The sequence below is a fragment of the Ovis canadensis genome, chromosome 14, assembly GCF_042477335.2.
Source record: "Ovis canadensis isolate MfBH-ARS-UI-01 breed Bighorn chromosome 14, ARS-UI_OviCan_v2, whole genome shotgun sequence".
Classification (NCBI taxonomy): domain Eukaryota; kingdom Metazoa; phylum Chordata; class Mammalia; order Artiodactyla; family Bovidae; genus Ovis; species Ovis canadensis.
This window is the reverse complement of record NC_091258.1, coordinates 64,067,314-64,084,069: the sequence shown is the minus strand read 5'-3', so window position 1 is coordinate 64,084,069 and position 16,756 is coordinate 64,067,314. Positions and strand designations below refer to the sequence as shown.

Genomic DNA, 16,756 nt, shown 5'->3' with positions numbered 1-16,756 from the left:
CGGGAGGAGGGCAGAGGGAGGGGTGGCAGGGGCCCAGAGGGAGGAGACGACAGAGAGAGAGGGAGAGGGACCAGGAAGGACCACAGGTGAACGGAGAGGAGGCGGGACAGAGAGAGAGGGCGAGATCCAGGAGGAGAACAGCATAGACGGAGGAAGGCGGGGCCAGAGGGAGCAAGGAGGCGGGGAAATGGGTTGGAGGCGCAGGGAGCGGGGTGCGGGGGAGGGGGGGACACAGTGAGTGCCCCCCGTGTCCGAGGCAGGCTGCCGCCCCCGCGGCCCACCCCGCTCCGGGCTCACCATGCGCAGGTAGTTCATAAGGCTGGTCCCGTGGGGCCAAATGTTGGCCGACGTACAGGCCAGCGGCTTCACGCCGATCTCCTGGCTGCGGTTCAGCTCCCGGACGGCGCTCACCACCACATGCACGGCGTCAAACATCAGGGCAGCCGATAGCTGGGGAACGGAGGGATGGGAAAGACGGAGTTCAGCCAAGGGAGGCGCGAAGCTCCATGGTGTTTATCCCCAAGCCCTCAGACATTGCTCTCTCCAGGCATGTAAAATCATGAAGTCAGGAGCGAGGAGGGATTTCTCAGGGGTCAGAGATAGCAGGGGGAAGGTCAAGCAGGCTGCCCAAGCCGTTGTCAGGGTGGCTTGTCCTGTGTGGCATGTGTCTTGGGAAGGGCACATCCAAGAGGGTTTGCCTGGACGGCCAGTTGTCACCCCCACAGCGGGGAGGTTCGTGGGCATAGGAATCCATGCGTTTGTGTGGCTGACACGGGGTCATGGAGGAGGGGAAGGGAGACAGCCACAGCCCCTGTCTGAGTGTGTCCAGGGACACACTTATGTGGGCGGGGCTGGACAAACGTGCATATCTGTGTATAGGTGGGGGGAGGGGCATCACGTGCAGGAAAACAGGAGGGCATAACCGTCATGAGCCTGGGGCCGGGTGGCAGGCGACTCCGAGCTAGAGGCCTGGCTCTGCTATTAACATTTCCTGCAGAGAGCTGAGTCCACACCCCTCCCCAAATCTCCACTTCCTCCCTGGTAAAAGTAAAGGTAACGAGTGCTTATGTGGGGTTCCAGGGAGAGAACGCATGCAAAGAGCTCAAAACAGCGCCTGGCACTCAGTGAGGGCTCGACATGCAGAGGCCACTGGGCTGTGTCCGTGAGCTTAGGGGATGTGTCTGGGAGAATCTGGGAGAACGTGTCTCAGCGGGCTGGGTGTGATGGTCTGAGTAGCCGTGTGGTGTCGGTAGGTGCAGGGTGCAAACAGATGCGCAACCGTCCGTGTATGTGTGTGAGGGCCCTGCATGCACACGTCTGAACGCGTGGCTTGGGGTCTGTGTGAGTTTCTGTGCACAGAGGTGTGTCTTCTCGGCACCCTGGTGTCTGACTAGATGTCTGCGAACAAATACACGTTAAGTATGCATCCTTTGTGTGTCTGCATTTATTCAGCACATTCGGACATCTACCATGAGCCTGGTTTTAGGTGTGGGGATACAATAATTAACAAAACAGACAGAAACCCCTGCCCTCATGGAACTTACAACCTAAATCCCTATAAATACATCTAAGCACAACATACAGCAAGCCACGGGGTGGTTAGATAAGCAAAGACAGGTGCTATGGAGAAAAACCCAGCAAGGAAGGAGGCTAAACAGTGGGTGTGTGTTAGTCACTCAGTCGTGTCTGACTCTCTGTGACCCCGTGGACTGTAGCCCTCCAGGCTCTTCTGTCCATGGGATTCTCCAGGCAAGAATACTGGAGTGGGTTGCCATTTCCTTCTCCAGGGGATCTTCCCGACCCAGAGATGGAACCGGGTCTCTCGCATTGCAAATAGCCGGTAGTTGGCCATTTTTAAAATAGGGGAGGGTTTGAGCAGGAACTTGGTGATGAGGGAGTGAATCGCTAGCTCCCTGGGGATGTGCATGCAGAGCAGCAGGAAGAGCAAGTGCAAAGGCCTTGGGGTGTGCGTGTGCTGGGGCACCTGGAGGTGTGGCTGGAGCAGGTGGAGAGGAAGAAATGTGTCAGACTGAACCCCAGGGCTGCACCGTGAGGCCTCCTAGATGAACTCAGAAAGCAAGAGGGGTACTGGGGGTTCTGAGCATGATCGGCCGAAGCCTGAAGGGGCCCCATAAGTGTCTGTGTGCAGAGAGGAAGGCGCGAGCTCACCGCAGGGCCGGGGTAGGTGCTGGCTTCACAGTTCTCCCTCCAGGACATGTTGAGGCTGCGCACGAACTCAGGATAGAAGGGGTGCGAGGTGTTGAACATGGAGAAGCCCAGGATGTTGGAGGAGTCCTCCACGACCCCATCCAAGTGCAGGATGGGGAAGTCCTGGGGCCAAGAAGAGGGCGTGAGGCTGGGGCGGGCCCGCCTGGGACAGAGGCGGGTGGGGGCTGCAGGGGATACGCACCATGGTGGTGAGGATGTACTTGTAAAATGCTGAGGTCATTCCCAGCTCTGAGGCCTGGAGAACAGAGGGGGCAGCAATGGGAAGAAGCTGAGAGACACCCCGTGGGAAACAGTAAGAGACACCCAGGGACAGAGAGAGACGGGAAAAGGGTAGAGGCGGGGTAGGTAACCTTAACTTTAACCCCAAGGTTGCCCCAAAGCCAAGTTTGGGGCTGCTAATGCGTAGGGCTCAGCCTGGTCACAGGTCAGAAAAACTACGCCTTGCCATCTTTAGAAGCACTTTGCCATGAAAGGATGCCCATTTAAATCTCAAGATTTGGGGGAATTCCCTAGAGGTCCAGTGGTCAGGACTCTGCGCTTCCACTGCAGGGGCAAATCTAAGAGCCCACCTGCCTCACAGCATGGCCAAAAAAGAAAAAAATTTAGAAAATAAAAAATAAATAAGTAACTCTCAAGAGTCACGTTGTGAGCCCCCTTTCTCACAGTCTTCAAGCAGAACAAAGTTAGAAGACATCTCAAGCCAGCAGTGCCCAGTTCTGTCCCGCTCTGATCATTAAAACAGAAAATGGCACCAGCCTGCATTTCCTGCATGGCAGGAGCTGTTAGCGCGTGGTTACAGCCCCTTCCAGGACAGGAAAGTGCGGGCCGGAGAGGAAGGTGATTACTGGTCACCCGGCTCACACAGGAGGGGCTGGGACCCCGGCCCAGGCCTGCCCTGCCTGCCTTGAGAACCCAAAATCTTTTCTCTCAGACGCCTGCCTCAAGAGCCCCATGGATTCCGTCACACTTCTTTCCTAGAAGCTACACTCAACAATGACATATGGTTTTAATTTTTTAAAAGCTGGAGAAAAATAAATAATACAGATTAGATTATAAGGAAAATTAAGAGCAGGGAACAATGAATGATTAAGGAATGTGGCTCACTGGTGGGTGGAACTTGGAGGGCCCTGGGGTGGGCGGGGAAGGTCCTGGGGCTGGCCCATCCCGGGTGGCCTTGAGCCAGCCCATCTCTGCCCCTGAACCCCTGCTTCTTCATTCACAAAATGGTATCATACTTGCCCTGCAGGGTGGGATGAGAGCCAGATATATATACATATGTTGTGCTATGCTAAGTCCCTTCAGTCATGTTCATCTCCTTGTAACCCCATGAACTGTAGCCCATCAGGCTCCTCTGTTCATGGGGTTCTCCAGGCAAGAATACTGGACTGGGTTGCCATGCCCTCCTCCAGGGGATCTTCCTGACCCAGGGATTAAACCCGCCTTTCTTACACCTCCTGCATTGCCAGGGGGGGTTCTTTACCACTAGTGCCACCTAGGAAACCTATATAATTTTTTTTTTTTTTTGCTGAGCTGTGCAGCTTGTGGATTACTAATTCTCCAACCAGAGATCGAACCCATGTTCCCTACGGTGGAAGTGTGGAACCTTAACCACTGGACCACCAGCTAATTCCCAAGAGCCAAATTAAAGAAGACATGCAAACACCCCAACACAGAGCAGGACGAGCACTCAGTAAACACCACAGGGCACTGCCAGTATGCCAACATCTGCCCTGGGCCAGGGGCCATCCGGGTGCCTCCCCACCATTCCCTCATTAACCCTAGTGGCAATCCATTGAGGTAGGAAGTACTCTCAAAAAGGGGAGGCAACTGTCCAGGATCCAACCAGGGGTGCAAGCAGGAAGAGACAGAACTTCCTGGTTGGTGTTTGCACGTGGGAAGCGGGGATCCAGACCACCGCGCGACCGCTGAGGACCTCAGCTGACTTCCTCTGTCACCCCACGTTTCTGCTCCTGACCCTGCAGGGAATCAGAGACGGGGCCGGGAGGGACCCACCTTACGGAGAATGAGGTGGGAGATGGATGCGTTGGCGTCGATGATGATGGTGGACACTTTGTCGTCACGGATCTCCTTGAGCAGCGGCGTGGGGTCCCGGCTGTCATCCAGCATCCTCACAGACAGCGTCTCCTTGGAGATGAGGAAGCCACGCACCAGCTCCTCCAATCGCAGGAGGCCTGAGGGAGGGAAGAGGCCCTGGGTTAGAGCCCCTCCATGCGCCCAGATGGGAGCGGCTGCTCCCTCCTCCCTGGCACGGGATAGCTAGGGAGAGGATGCAGGGCAGCAGTCCAGAGCGCAGCTGGCTCTCTTGGGGCGCTGGGCCAGGACCTCCCCTGACCTCCACATGCCCGTCTCCTGCCACCTTTCTGCCCCCAAGGGGCTGCGTTGCAGGCATGCACACTTCGCAGGTGCGGAGCCGCAATCTGCTCTTCTCGCCAAACCGCCAGTCTCTCGGGGTCAGCACACAAACTCCAGCCGGCCAGGCGCTCAGGCCAAAACGTTTGATGGCAGCCTGGCTTCCTCTCCGTCTCACATCAGCGCCCAATCCACCCAGGCTCGAGTTTCAAAGCATACCCCGTGGCGCCGAGCCACCATCACCGCCCTGGCCCAGGCCGCTGCCATCTCCTGCCTGTTACAAAGGCCGCACCCGCTCCGCACCCCCGGGAGAGCCTGTTCCCCGGGCAGCAGCCAGAACTGCTGTGAGCAGGTGTGTCCCCATCTGTTCCAAACCCTCCGACGCCTTCTCATGTGTTCAGAGTGAAGGCCAAAGTCCTCACCGCCTCCAAGGCCCCACTCCATCTGCCCACGTGCCTCATCTCCCTGACCTCAGCTCCTCTCACTCACTCTCAGCCATGCTGGCCTCCTCGTTCACACACACACACACACCCGGTGGCCTCCTTGCTTGCTGTCCCCTCTGCCTGGAATGCTCTTCTCCAGATCCCCACTCAGCTCCCTCCCTCACCACCTTCAGATCTCTACTCAAATGTCACCTCCTCAACAAGGCCCAAGCCCACCAGCCCATTTCAAATACCACTCCCTGCCCCAGCTCTCCCAGTTCCTGTCATCTTCCTCTATTTATCCACAAGACTTTATACACACACACACACACACACACACACACACTTTTTTTTTGGCTCTGCTGTGCAACATGGGGTCCCAGTTCCCCAATCAGGGATTGAACCCACAGACGCTGTATTGGAAACTCGAGTCTTAGCCACTGGACCGCCAGGGAAGTTCCTGTCCACAGGACTCAACACTGCTGACTGGACTACGTCTTCTCTATGTTCACCTCCTGGCTCCTCTCATTAGCTCTGACAAGGGCGGGGACCCCTGGCCTGGCTCATGCACAGCCTGATCCATAAGACCAAGAAGAATGTCTGGACCATGGCAAGTATGCAGGAAATACCTTACGAAAGAGGACTTCCTGGAGGTGACTGAGCGCGGTCCTCTCTCCAGCTGCACACCCACAGGCCCACCAGCCCCCTAGACATCCGCACTTGACTGTCTCAAGGACACCTCAAACCCACCGTGTGCCCCAGAACTGACTGTCCCTTCCTCCTCGGGCAGGCCCTGGTCACCGTCCATGACCCCTCTGGCCTTCCCTCACGATGCTCCTCAGATCCATTCTGGCCCCTCCGGCCCCTGCCACCACCTGAGGCCTAACCAAGACCATCCCTCCCCACCTCTGGGGGGTCTCCCTGCCACATCTCCTGTCCCTCTCCAAGTCTGCTCTCTAGGCAGCCAAAGGGCCCAGAGCGCCCTTCCTGCGACATACTCCCCTGCCTGGCATGGGTCCTTTCCCCACCCTCCATCACTGGGCTTCCCTGATGTCTCAATGGGTGAAGAATCCACCTGCAATGCAGGAGACACGTCTGTGTTCCATCCCTGGGTGGGGATGATCCCCCGGAGGAGGAAATGGCAACCCACTCCAGTATTCTTGCCTGGGAAATCCCATGGACAGAGGAGCCTGGAGGGCTACAGTCCATGGGGTCACAAAAGAGTCAGACATGACAGCGATTTAGCACATCATCTTCAGGATAAAACACAGGCCCGGAGTGACAGAGCCCCACCTCCAGGTCCTGCTTCATTACTTCCGCACAGGAGGCATCTTTGAGCCTCTCTGGGCCTTGCCTCTGCTTTGCTTTCTACTCAGAACCCATGCCTTTCCTCCTTTCCCACCTCAACTCATCCCCACCCTTCAGGTCCAGCACAGAGGTCACTTTCTCTGGGAGGAGGACTCTGAGGCTCTCAGACCAGAGTAGGATCACCGCCCGCTCAACTCCTGAGAGCTCGCATCACTCTGAATCACAACCGCTTGACCACCGTGCGGCTCAGTGGCCCTGGAGCTCCAGGAAGTCAGGGACGGAGCCTAGCACTGCTCACCGAGGAAACGCTGGGACCTACAGGGGCCCTGCTCTGAGCCATGCCTAAGTGATTATCTGCGCATTAGATGGTCTCTTTGGGAGTGGGGAAGTGAGAAGCTCTATGGAACCAGAGATCCGGGTTCCTAAAGGGAAAGGGATGCAAGGACAAGGAGAGACTGTGTCTGACTCCCCCAGACCTTACAACCAGGGGGCACCAATGACTGTGAGAGACTAGACCTCTTGGGAAGAGGAGTTTGGGGAAACAGAAAACAAAGCCTCCCATCCTCCTCCCTCGTGGGTATTCCCTGGCAGTCCAGCGGCTAGGGCTCTGCATTCTCACCGCCAAGGGCCCAGGTTTGACCCCTGGTCGGGGAACTAAGATCCCTCAAGGCTCAAGGCGTGGCCAACAAAATCACATAAGTGAAAATGAAATAAAGAAACCATTCTCCCTCACACTCGGCCTTGGCACAGATGAGGCTGGCCGAGGGGTAGTTGAAGGACTTGAGGATCCGGGAGACGGCCAGGCTGACATCCTCGTTACTGGGGTACAAGCTGACGGACGCGAAGCGGAGGTACTGAAGGCGGGGAGTCTCCTCGGGACCCACCTTGATGTGGGGGATCTAAAGAGAGAAGAGCTTGTGCTTCCATCCTGCTCCCCCTCCCCGGCCCTCAGCCTTCAGGGACCCACCCCCCACCCCAGGCTCGCCTCTCACCTCCTTCTCTCCACAGATATGGCTCACGGTGGAGGCAGACGCGGGGCTGGAGGAGGGTCCCAGGACAGACACAACCCCCTTGGGCAGGATCTGACACACTGTGAGGGGCAGGAGGAGATCGCAGATTCAGGTGCTTGCTTCCTCGTCTCTGTTCCCACCCCTGGGGACCCTTTCCTGGCCCAGGAGAGAACCCCACACTCCACATAGGGCTGCCTGATCCTCCTCCCCGTGCCAGGCACCCAGAGGCCCGATCCCTGACCTGGCCCATTGCAGGGGAAAAAAACAGAGGGGCCACGAGACAGAGGGAGACACGGAGACATGGCGACAGAGGGCCAGGCCAGAGCAAGAGAGAAACAAAGAGGGGAAGAGGAGACACCAAGGACCTCCTTCTGGCTGCAAATCCAGTATCTGGTTTCTCAGCGTTTGGCTTTCTCAACCTTTTTAACCACATAAAACCTAGGGTACGGGGCTCCCCAGGCGACTCAGTGGTAAAAGAATCCACCTGCAACGCAGGTGACACAGGAGCCACGTCTGTATTCCATCCCCGGGTGGGGAAGATCCCCTGGAGGAGGAAATGGTAACCTGCTCTAGTGTTCTTGCCTGGAGGATCCCATGGACAGAGGACGCTGGTGGGCTGCAGCGCATGGGGGCGACAGCCACGGTTCCCTCTACGCTCTACACCCCAAACACCGTTCCTCTGTTGCGTTTACTGGCTCTCTTTCTTCCCTTTTCTTTCTCCTTATATACGTGTGCGTCTCTAGGCTGGGAGGCAGGCAGAGTCTTGTTTTCACCTGCCCCGTGCCCATCCCCATGGCAGAACTTGAACTTTCCCTTGGGGAACCACATGGTTCCCAGAACTGATTGATTCCTGACCCAGGATCAAAGAACCACGTCGTCCTGGCCACAGGGATCGGTTCAGAGATGGGGACGGGCTCAAACTAGGCCATTGAGAGCCTTCCCCAGGTCCCCTGCTAAAATTATCCCTGGCTTTGCTAAACTGGAGAGATGTAAAGTTTTGACCAGTTGCGGCCATCCTGACACCAGCTAGGGAGGGCACTCCCGAAAACAAAACCAACTGAGAGGAAAGTAGGGCCCAGAGATGAAGACACAGAGCTCCCTGGAACATCACTTGAGTATCTGTATTAAGCCATGCCAGAAACAGTCCAGGGATATCATTCAAGTACCTGGATCCAAGCAAGCCCCAAATTAATCTTTAGGTTATTTTGCTGTTGTTCAGTCACCAAGTCGTATCTGACTCTGCAACCCCATGGACTGCACCACGCCAGGCTCCCTTGTCCTCCACTATCTCCCGGAGGTTTGCTCAGATTCATGTCCATTGAGTCAGTGATGCTATCTGACCATCTCATCCTCTGCTGCCCCCTTCTCCTTTTGCCTTTAATCTTTGCCAGCATCAGGGCCTTTAGTGACATGACCTGATAAATTGTTTTTCTTAAGTCAGCCTGAGTTGGGTTTCTGCCACCCAACAAAGAGCGTTGTAACTAAACATCTCGTTTTCCTCCAAATGTACTCCCAGCATGCCTTCCGTGTTGGTGAGGGGGGCAGGGTCACCATTCACCACATCCCTGGAAATGATCCTCAGCTTTGATCTCTCTCCTAATGGTCAAGTCACCAAGTCCTGTCTCTTTTTTGTCCTCAGGTCTTCTCACATCTTCCCCCCTCTCTTCAACTCCTCCTTCCCTGTCCTATCTCAGGGCTGTCAACTCAGGCACTCACCAGCTTCATCAGCCACCCAAATCTAGCCTCTAGGTTCTACTTTCACCAGCTCCCTGCTCCAAACCCATCAATGACTCCCCACTGCCTGCAAGTGAAGATGGCATCTTTCAGCCTCCTCACGCTGACCTGTCAACCTGCCCAGCCTCACCTCCCATCATCCAGCTATACTCTAGTCTCTCACGATCCCTGCAAACAGGTCCTGAGCCCAGGTGGTCAGGCTGAGTGCAACCCCACAACATGTTCCTTGGCTCCAAATGCTCAGTCGTCCCCTCTGCCCCAGCTCCAGACTACAGGCGGATGCCTGGAACACCATCTGCCTCCACACCCTCCAATCCAGTCTCTCAATTTGTGTTCTGTGCTACTCCAGCCAAAAAAGTCCAGGAGTCACTGGACCCCATCTGGCCTCTCAAAGATCTGAAACAAACGTGAACAAAACAAAGGTTCTGATAAGGTCTGCAAGGAAGAAATCTAAAATTCGTTTGAAGGCCGGCTGCATCTCCCACAAGTCTGTGTCCCCAGCACGTCTGTTCAAGGGACATTCGCTCAGTCTGTGAGTATTCAATAGACTCATGCACCCCTACTAGAGGGCTGGTTGTGTTTCACAGGCTGGATCTTGAACAATGCCTCTCCTTCTAGATCCTGCTCATGTTTCAGAGCTCAGCTTCAGGTTAGTCTTCTCCAGAACACCTTTGCTGTCCTTGCCCGGAGGCCCCCAGCCCCACTGTCTGGGCCCCTCGTTACTTAGCTCTGGGGGCTTAGCATCCCTAGCCAGTCATGAAGCTTGTCTTTCAAATGAGGCCCTCGGGTCCTCCAGGGCAGCACCCAGAATAGGGCAGGCTGAGGGAGGGATGGAGGCAGCAGCCCGGCCTGCCTCACCCCCACCCCCACCCCCGGCCCTGCTCACTGGTGTCCGTGGTCTCGTACTGGCTGTCCCGCTGCAGCTCAAAGATGTCCACTTCCACGCGGGCCTTGGCTGGGACCTCGATGATCCCGTTGATCTGCTCCCGGGCCAGGGCCAGGGCCAGACGTTCGCCGCGGCCACACACAGTTTGGTCGTCCAGAATGGCAGCTGAGGGAACACAGGAGTTGGGGACCAAACTCCTGGGTCCTGAGGGAGGAGGGGCTGGGCTCCTGGACTCCTTGGCTCTGAGGCAGGGCTGGAGGTGGGGTGAAGGGGTCCAGATTCCTGAATCTGAGCTTGGAGAGACCTGGGATGCCGACTCCTAGGCTCAGGGGGAGGAAGGAGCTGGGCAGGGGCTGCCAGACTGCGGCCCAGATCCCGGGGTTCCTGAGGGACCGGCATGGTCGGAGAAGACCCCAGGGCCCAGTGGGAGGGTCTGTGGGGAGGCAGGGTGGAGGGGGGCTTCAGGGCCTCACCCATGCGCAGTGATGAGAGCACCTGGCGGCTGGGGCTGGCGAAGGCGACAATCAGCAGCAGCAGCAGCTCAGCCGGCATCTTCCTCCCCTCCTCATGGGGACGCAGCTGCCGCGGCCCCCACTCGCCACCTGCAGGGAGACCCCCCCGCCCACGGGGAGATTGCCAAAATGGGGGCTTCTGAGCCCCTCTGTGGACTGCCGGATGGGGGGGTGACCACAGAGCCTGGGACGCAGTTGCTGAGCTCTGAAGGGCCCTGCCCTCATTAGAGCTGACAGTGCTGAAGCCATCACTGGGGGCGCCAAGCCTCAGGAAGACTAGCAGTGGTGGGGGGCGAGGCTCACAGCACCCAGGCATCGAGGGGGAGAAGCACTGATGGAGGATGTTCACAGCTACCCAAGCAGGAGGGAGATATGAAGAGGATCTCAGGTAAGAGCAGATTCCAGGGACTATCTCCACCCCAATAGGAAACCAGGAAGTGCCACCCCCCACCCAGTTCCGCCCCTGTCTCTGGGCAGGCAGCCGTTACTAGGCAACAGAAACCGGCTGGAGAGGATGCAGTGGTTGCTAGGCAACCCCATCCCAGGCCTCACTTGCCACCTTCCTGACGTCCCTGGTTCCCACAATCCCACGGGGAGAGGGGCCTGGACATCCGGGGTCTGGAGGGGAAAGTATCTGGGAGTTAAGAAACTTGGGAAGAGAAAGACACATGGAGACACACAGATGGAGACAGATGGGAAGATCCAAGGCACCTAAGGGGCTAAAAAAGAAAAAAGGATAAAAAAAAAAAGAGTAATGAGAGAGAAAGACAAAAATGGACACAGAAAGAGAGAGGCTGGGGGTGGCAGAGATATGAAGAAACTCAGGAAAGGAAAGAGGGAAAATGGGCCAAAATATGAGGGAACAGAGAGGTGATGCGAAGACAAGAGAATTGGGAGAAACAATGGAGAGAAACATTTCTCTCGCAATGGGGAGAAACAGAGAAGGAGAGTTGTAGGGAGAAGAGGACAGGACTAGGAAAGAGAAAGAAGGAGAAGCCAGAAGACAGGGAGACGTGGAGACAGAGAGAAAGGGCAGGGCAGGGAGAGGAAGAGAGTGGGCGGGTAGAAGAGAGGGAAATCAAGACACAGGAGGGGACTTCCCTGGTGGTCCAGTGATTAGGACTCCAGGCTCCCAGTGTAAGGGGCGCAGGTTCAATCCCTGGTAGGGGAACTAAAGATTCCACATGCCAAGCAGTGTGACACACACACAAAAAGGCACAGGAGGGACACAACATAGAACACGAAGACAGAAGGGAGAGAAGACACAAATTTACTGAGACGCCATCAGTAAGCTGGATGGAAGCAGTGAATAAAGCTGGGGGGGGCACTATCTGCTGAATTGGGTGCCAAACTATGGCCCCCCTCCCCGCTCTAGGGAGCTGAAGACTAGTGGGAGCCAGTGAGCCTCTGCTTCCCACAATTGCTCCCAGTGCCCTTGCCCTCTGCAGGGGGATCACTGGGCAGGGATGAGTGTGGCCAATTGCATGGCTCCCCCTGGTCAAGGGCCGGGCCCCATGGGAAGGGACACTTGAGTTTCCATGGGAAAGGGTTCCTAAGAGGCCTGGAGTGGGGTGATGTGAACCTGGGGGACTCGCCACACCCCACTCATTCCCATGGGAGGAGGGCTTAGGCTGGGGAGATGGCAGAATGAGACCCACCGATGGAGGAGGCAGAAGCACATGGCAACACTTCACATCATCCCTTGTAGCCAGAAAAACCTAGGCCAGGGCCGCCAGAGACTCCCGGGGTCACTGCTCTGCCGCCACCTCCCAGGTGACCTTGAACAGGTCCCTCTCTCCCAGGACCTCTGGGAAAGACAGGCTGGGGGTAGGAGGGCCTGCTGGACTGCCTGGGGCCTCTGGACTGTAATCTGCATTGAAGGTGAAGGCCTATCAAGGGTGCAGGACGAAAGGAGGCAGGGCAAACCCAGAAGGAGAACTCACAGGGACAGGGGTGTGCAGGGCGGGGCTAGGAGAGCGGTGCGAGTGAGGGGTCATCCTGAGCTCCAGGGGCTTCTGGGGACAAATCAGGGAGGAGACTAGAAACATAGAGACCAAGAAAGAGACAGGGGCCAGAAGGGCGGGGACCCGCAGGTGGCAGACACCGGTGCGAGGTGAAAGAGACAGTCCAGGGACTGGGCTGGGGCACCAGATGGACACAGAGGCACAGGAAGGCACAGACAGAAAGACAGACAAACCAAAGGGAAGTAAGTGGGGCTCAATGAGCGAGAAGGACACACAGACATTACCTAGAAGTGAGACACCAAAAGGGACAAAGACAAGAGGGAGAGCGCAGAGAGGAGGGCAGGGAATGAGGCCCAGAGACTTAAGCAGAGCCAGATAAAGATGGAAACACAGCAGCTGAGTGAGCGGAATGGGCCCTGCCAGGAGAGGAAGACAGACAAGTGGGCAAGTGAGAAATATCGCAAAGGAGAGAGGGAAAATGGGGTGAGGGATAGGGAGAAAAGATGAACAGATACAGGAACGGAGGGGAGGAGAGAAATCGCCAAACTTTGACAAGGAGGGCTAGTCGGAAAGAGAGAGATGGACAGAAAAGGTCTATGAGCCACACAGTTTCTCTAGAGAGCAGGGAAGACCAAGCGGGAGAGAGACACAAGATTGAGAGACAGACTCCCCAACATGGAGAGAGGAGAAAGGAGAGTCAAGGAGGGAAACTGATGGAGGGAAAGAAGAGTGAATGGCCTGGAGGGGCACAGGCAGGGGACAAGCACCCACACACAGAAGCATCCATCCATCCATCCATCTGCACAGAGCAGCATCTTGGAAGCAGGTCAACCCTAGAGACTGTAAGCCCCAAGGCAAGGGGAGGAATGGGAACCAGAAGCCAGGCAGGGGGATGCAGAAGGGGAAGACAGAATAGGGGGCCCAGAAGATCACCACGGAAAAGACAAAGCAGGGCAGTGGCTAAGGAGTGAGGGATGGAAGAGACAGGATGAGGAGTGGATCTGGGGGAAGAAAGCAGAAGTAGGAGAAGGAAGACGGCCTCCAAGCCCAGAGAGGGACAGAGAGGCAGACAGGTGAGCAGAGGCCCAGGCAAAGTGAACAGTGGACAGAGGGCAGTGGGGAGAGGGTGAGACCAGGCAGAGGATCCTCCCAGACAGAGAGGAGACAGGAGAGTTTTGAGAGACGGCGGGAGGGGAGGGAGACCGGGAGATCCATAGGGACACACCAAGAAAGGGCTGGGCTCACCGCAAAGAGAAAGAAGTTGGACAGAGTCAGACAGAGGTCCAACAGACACATGAAATGGGAGATTCAAAAACGGAGAAAAGACACTTCCAGGAGACAGAGACCGGCTGGGAAGGGGCCCACGGTAGGTGGCAAGGATGAGGCTCAGGGGAAAGGAGAGAGACTGGAACAGAGTGAGAGAGCACAGCCGGCCACCGCGGACCCAGGCTGGAGCTAGCAGGGGCGGAGACCAGCCAGGAGTCCTGGAGGCGGAGTGAGGCCCCAAGTTAGAGCCAAATCAGCCCCTCAGGAGCCCAGCAGCTGGGGCTGGGGGCCACGGCTGAGCTGGGTAATGAGAAGGGGTGAGGAAAGGCTGAGGGGAAAGGAGGTGGGGAGATGTAGGGTGCAGGGCAGGCCCTTGGTGGGGGTGGGTGTCTGCCGGTCCGGGCGATCAGGGGGATGTGGGCCCCCCACCAGCCGGCAGTGAGCCCAGCCTTCCAGGCCCAGGCCCAACCCGCACCCTGCAGACACTCACGGATCCTGGTGGGACGGAGGGCTGGGCTCCCTCGAGGCCCGAGGATCGGATCGACAAGGGGGAGATGCTCCGGCGCTGGGCGGTGTGGCTGGGGCGGGGGGAGAGGGCAGTCCACAGGGCCCCCTCCCCCGCTCCGGCGGTGGCCCCCAACTAATCCCAAACAGGGGGCTCCCCGGGGGGCAGGGAGGAAGGACAGGTGGAAGAGAAGAGGGCGGGCCGGGGAAGGGAGGAAGGGGAAAGGAGAAAATGGAGGAGGGAAGGGGAGAGAGAAGAGGGGGAGGAGGGAGGAAGGTGAAAACGCAAGGGAGGGGGCACAGGCAGAGCCGGGGGAGGGGGAAGCCGGCCCAGGCAAGGGCCCCCGCCCCCTCCCCTAGCCGGGCCGGCCTGGGGGGGCCACGGGGGGCGAGGACTGGGTGGCGACAAGGAAGCCGGCCATCAGGAGAGGTGGGGGAGGGGAGGGCTGGCTGGGGGGGGAGGGGGCCACCCCTTCCCCCCTCCCCCCTGGATCCCGGGCCGGCCCTTGATGAGGAGGCTGGGGCCTGGAGTCCTCAAGCCCTCAGCCCGCGCCGGGAATGCATGCTGGGGGCAGGGAGAGGCGGACGAGTGGCGGAGCTGGGGGAGGAGGGGGTGCTGGGAGACCCCGAGAAGAGCCGCCGCCGATGAGCCGGGCCGGAGAGGTGGAGAGATGAAGAGGGAGAGGAGGAGGGAGGGGAGGATGGAGAGGAGCAGGTGGAAGGGGAAGGCGGAGGAGGGTGGGGTGTCCCGGGGCGCCCAGCGCAGGGCCTCGGCGGGAGGGCCTGGCCACGGACTCCTGGTCCCTTGCGAGAAGCAGCCGCCGGCTCCGGGCTCCCAGCTGGGCCTCCCTCCCCGCCGCCGCCGCCGCCGCCGCCACTTCTTCTCCCCTCTGAGGCCGCCGCCTGCCTGCCCGCCTGCCGCCCGCGCTGGGTCCTGGAGCGCAGGGGGGCGGGGGGAGAGAGGAGCGAGGGAGGGAGACAGGGAGGAGAGCGGGCAGGAGGAAGGGAGGGAGGCAGGCGGAGATAGAGAGAGAGGAAGACAGAGAGAGGGAGAGATCGGAGGGAGGGGAGCCGGGGGAGGGGGAGCCCGTTGGTCCGGCTGGGGGGCCCCCGCGAGGAGAATGCTGATGAGGGCAAGGCGCTGCATTGGACAGAGGGCCCACCCCTCGGGCCACCTCCTCCACCACACCATGCCACCGCCCTGCCCGGGCAGCCCTTGGGCACAGGCGCCCACAGGAGACAGAGACTGAGAGGCAGGGAGACCTGGGGAGAAGGCCGTGCAGCTGGGGGAGAGGGCTACGGAGATGAAGAAAAATGCAGAGAAATGGCAAGACAGCCATCAAGAGCCACAGAGGTGGACCAGGGTCCACAAAGCCCACAAGGACAAGGACAGGAAGAAGCCCAGCGCAAAGAAAGGGCCGTCGAGACAAGGGAGCAGACCACAGAGACAAGCTAAGGACCTTGGAGGCGAGGGCAGCTGGTGGACCCAGAGAGCCCCTCATGAAGAGGGGGACAGAGGGAAGCTGGTGGACTGAGGCCCTCGGGCACAGAAGACATGGGGAGCGGTCTGGGGTGACCAGAGAAGAGGCCCACAGAGACTGGAACAAGGGTGGACATCACGGAGACTGGGAGGAGGGCCAGGGAAAGGGGGAGCTGGCCGTGGACCTGGAGGGGGGCCCAGAGAGGCCAGAAAATCCAGAGAGGCAGAATGAGGACCCAAAGGACCCGCTGAGGCAGGCAGGGCGGGCCTGTAGGAATGAGGGAGTAGCCCCGAGAAACAGAAATAGCTCCCATGGAGATGCAGGGATGGGTGGTCAGTAGGGGAATTCTCCATGAAGCAGAGCAATCCCGGGGACCTGAGTAGGTGGGGAGGAGAGTCACCCACCCAAGCATAGAGGCAGTGGGAAAGGGCAGGGAGCTGGAGGGCAGAGCCCACAGAAGTGGGAGACTCCCTCCCTCCTGGAGAGAGCTGAGCAGGGCAGGGGGATGGCAGAGAAGCAGGAGTGGGGGTGGGTGGTGCACGGCTGGGTGGGGGGTGAAATTTGGGGGGAAGGAACATGACAGTTGGCGCTGAAGGCTGAGTCCGTGACTCACCACCACCCCCAATGCTCGTGATGGGGAGGAGACACTAAAGCACTCACGTGCAGCCCCCAGCACACGTGACTGCATGCCTCGCAAGAAGGCACACAGTCGGCACGTGGCAACTCTCACGCTGGCCTGGCACAGAAGTCCCTCTGCAGCTGGCATATGGGGTGGCCCCAACATACATCTGACACGTATATTTGACCCTGAAGGGCCTCTGACTTTGCATACCCCTCCTCACGGGATTTAAGGAAGCCCCAACACCCACTCTCAGCTCCAGCTAGGTCTGAAAGCCCAGATTTACAGTGGCCTCCAGGCCATTGCTTATGCAGGGATCCCAGCATAAAATAGTATTCTCTCTAAGCTGATCCTGTCTCAGATGCCCTAGTCCTGTGCCACCACCTCCAGAAAAACTGACGCAGGCCCTAGCTTACTCCTGCATCATCTGAAGTGAAGGGACCTAGTCAAT

At 58.3% G+C, this 16,756-nt stretch overlaps 1 protein-coding gene across 3 annotated transcripts in view; it reads right to left on the bottom strand.

Moving 5' to 3' along the window:
- The window catches only part of GRIK5 (glutamate ionotropic receptor kainate type subunit 5), a 62,993-nt gene extending 48,650 nt beyond the window's left edge, over nt 1–14,343 (bottom strand). For 2 of the 3 annotated variants that reach the window (XM_069550859.1, XM_069550861.1), the window contains exons 1-9: nt 14,192–14,274; nt 10,433–10,561; nt 9,960–10,124; nt 7,322–7,419; nt 7,063–7,228; nt 4,243–4,421; nt 2,411–2,464; nt 2,170–2,331; nt 298–450 (exon numbers count right to left, since the gene is read on the bottom strand). In XM_069550859.1, the coding sequence (XP_069406960.1) occupies nt 298–450; nt 2,170–2,331; nt 2,411–2,464; nt 4,243–4,421; nt 7,063–7,228; nt 7,322–7,419; nt 9,960–10,124; nt 10,433–10,511 (1,056 nt within the window). In that variant the 5' untranslated portion in view covers nt 10,512–10,561; nt 14,192–14,274. Of the gene's footprint in view, nt 1–297; nt 451–2,169; nt 2,332–2,410; nt 2,465–4,242; nt 4,422–7,062; nt 7,229–7,321; nt 7,420–9,959; nt 10,125–10,432; nt 10,562–14,191 lie in introns of all 3 variants that reach the window. The other variant, XM_069550860.1, reaches the window with a different exon arrangement.
- Between the last annotated feature and the right edge of the window lie 2,413 nt (nt 14,344–16,756).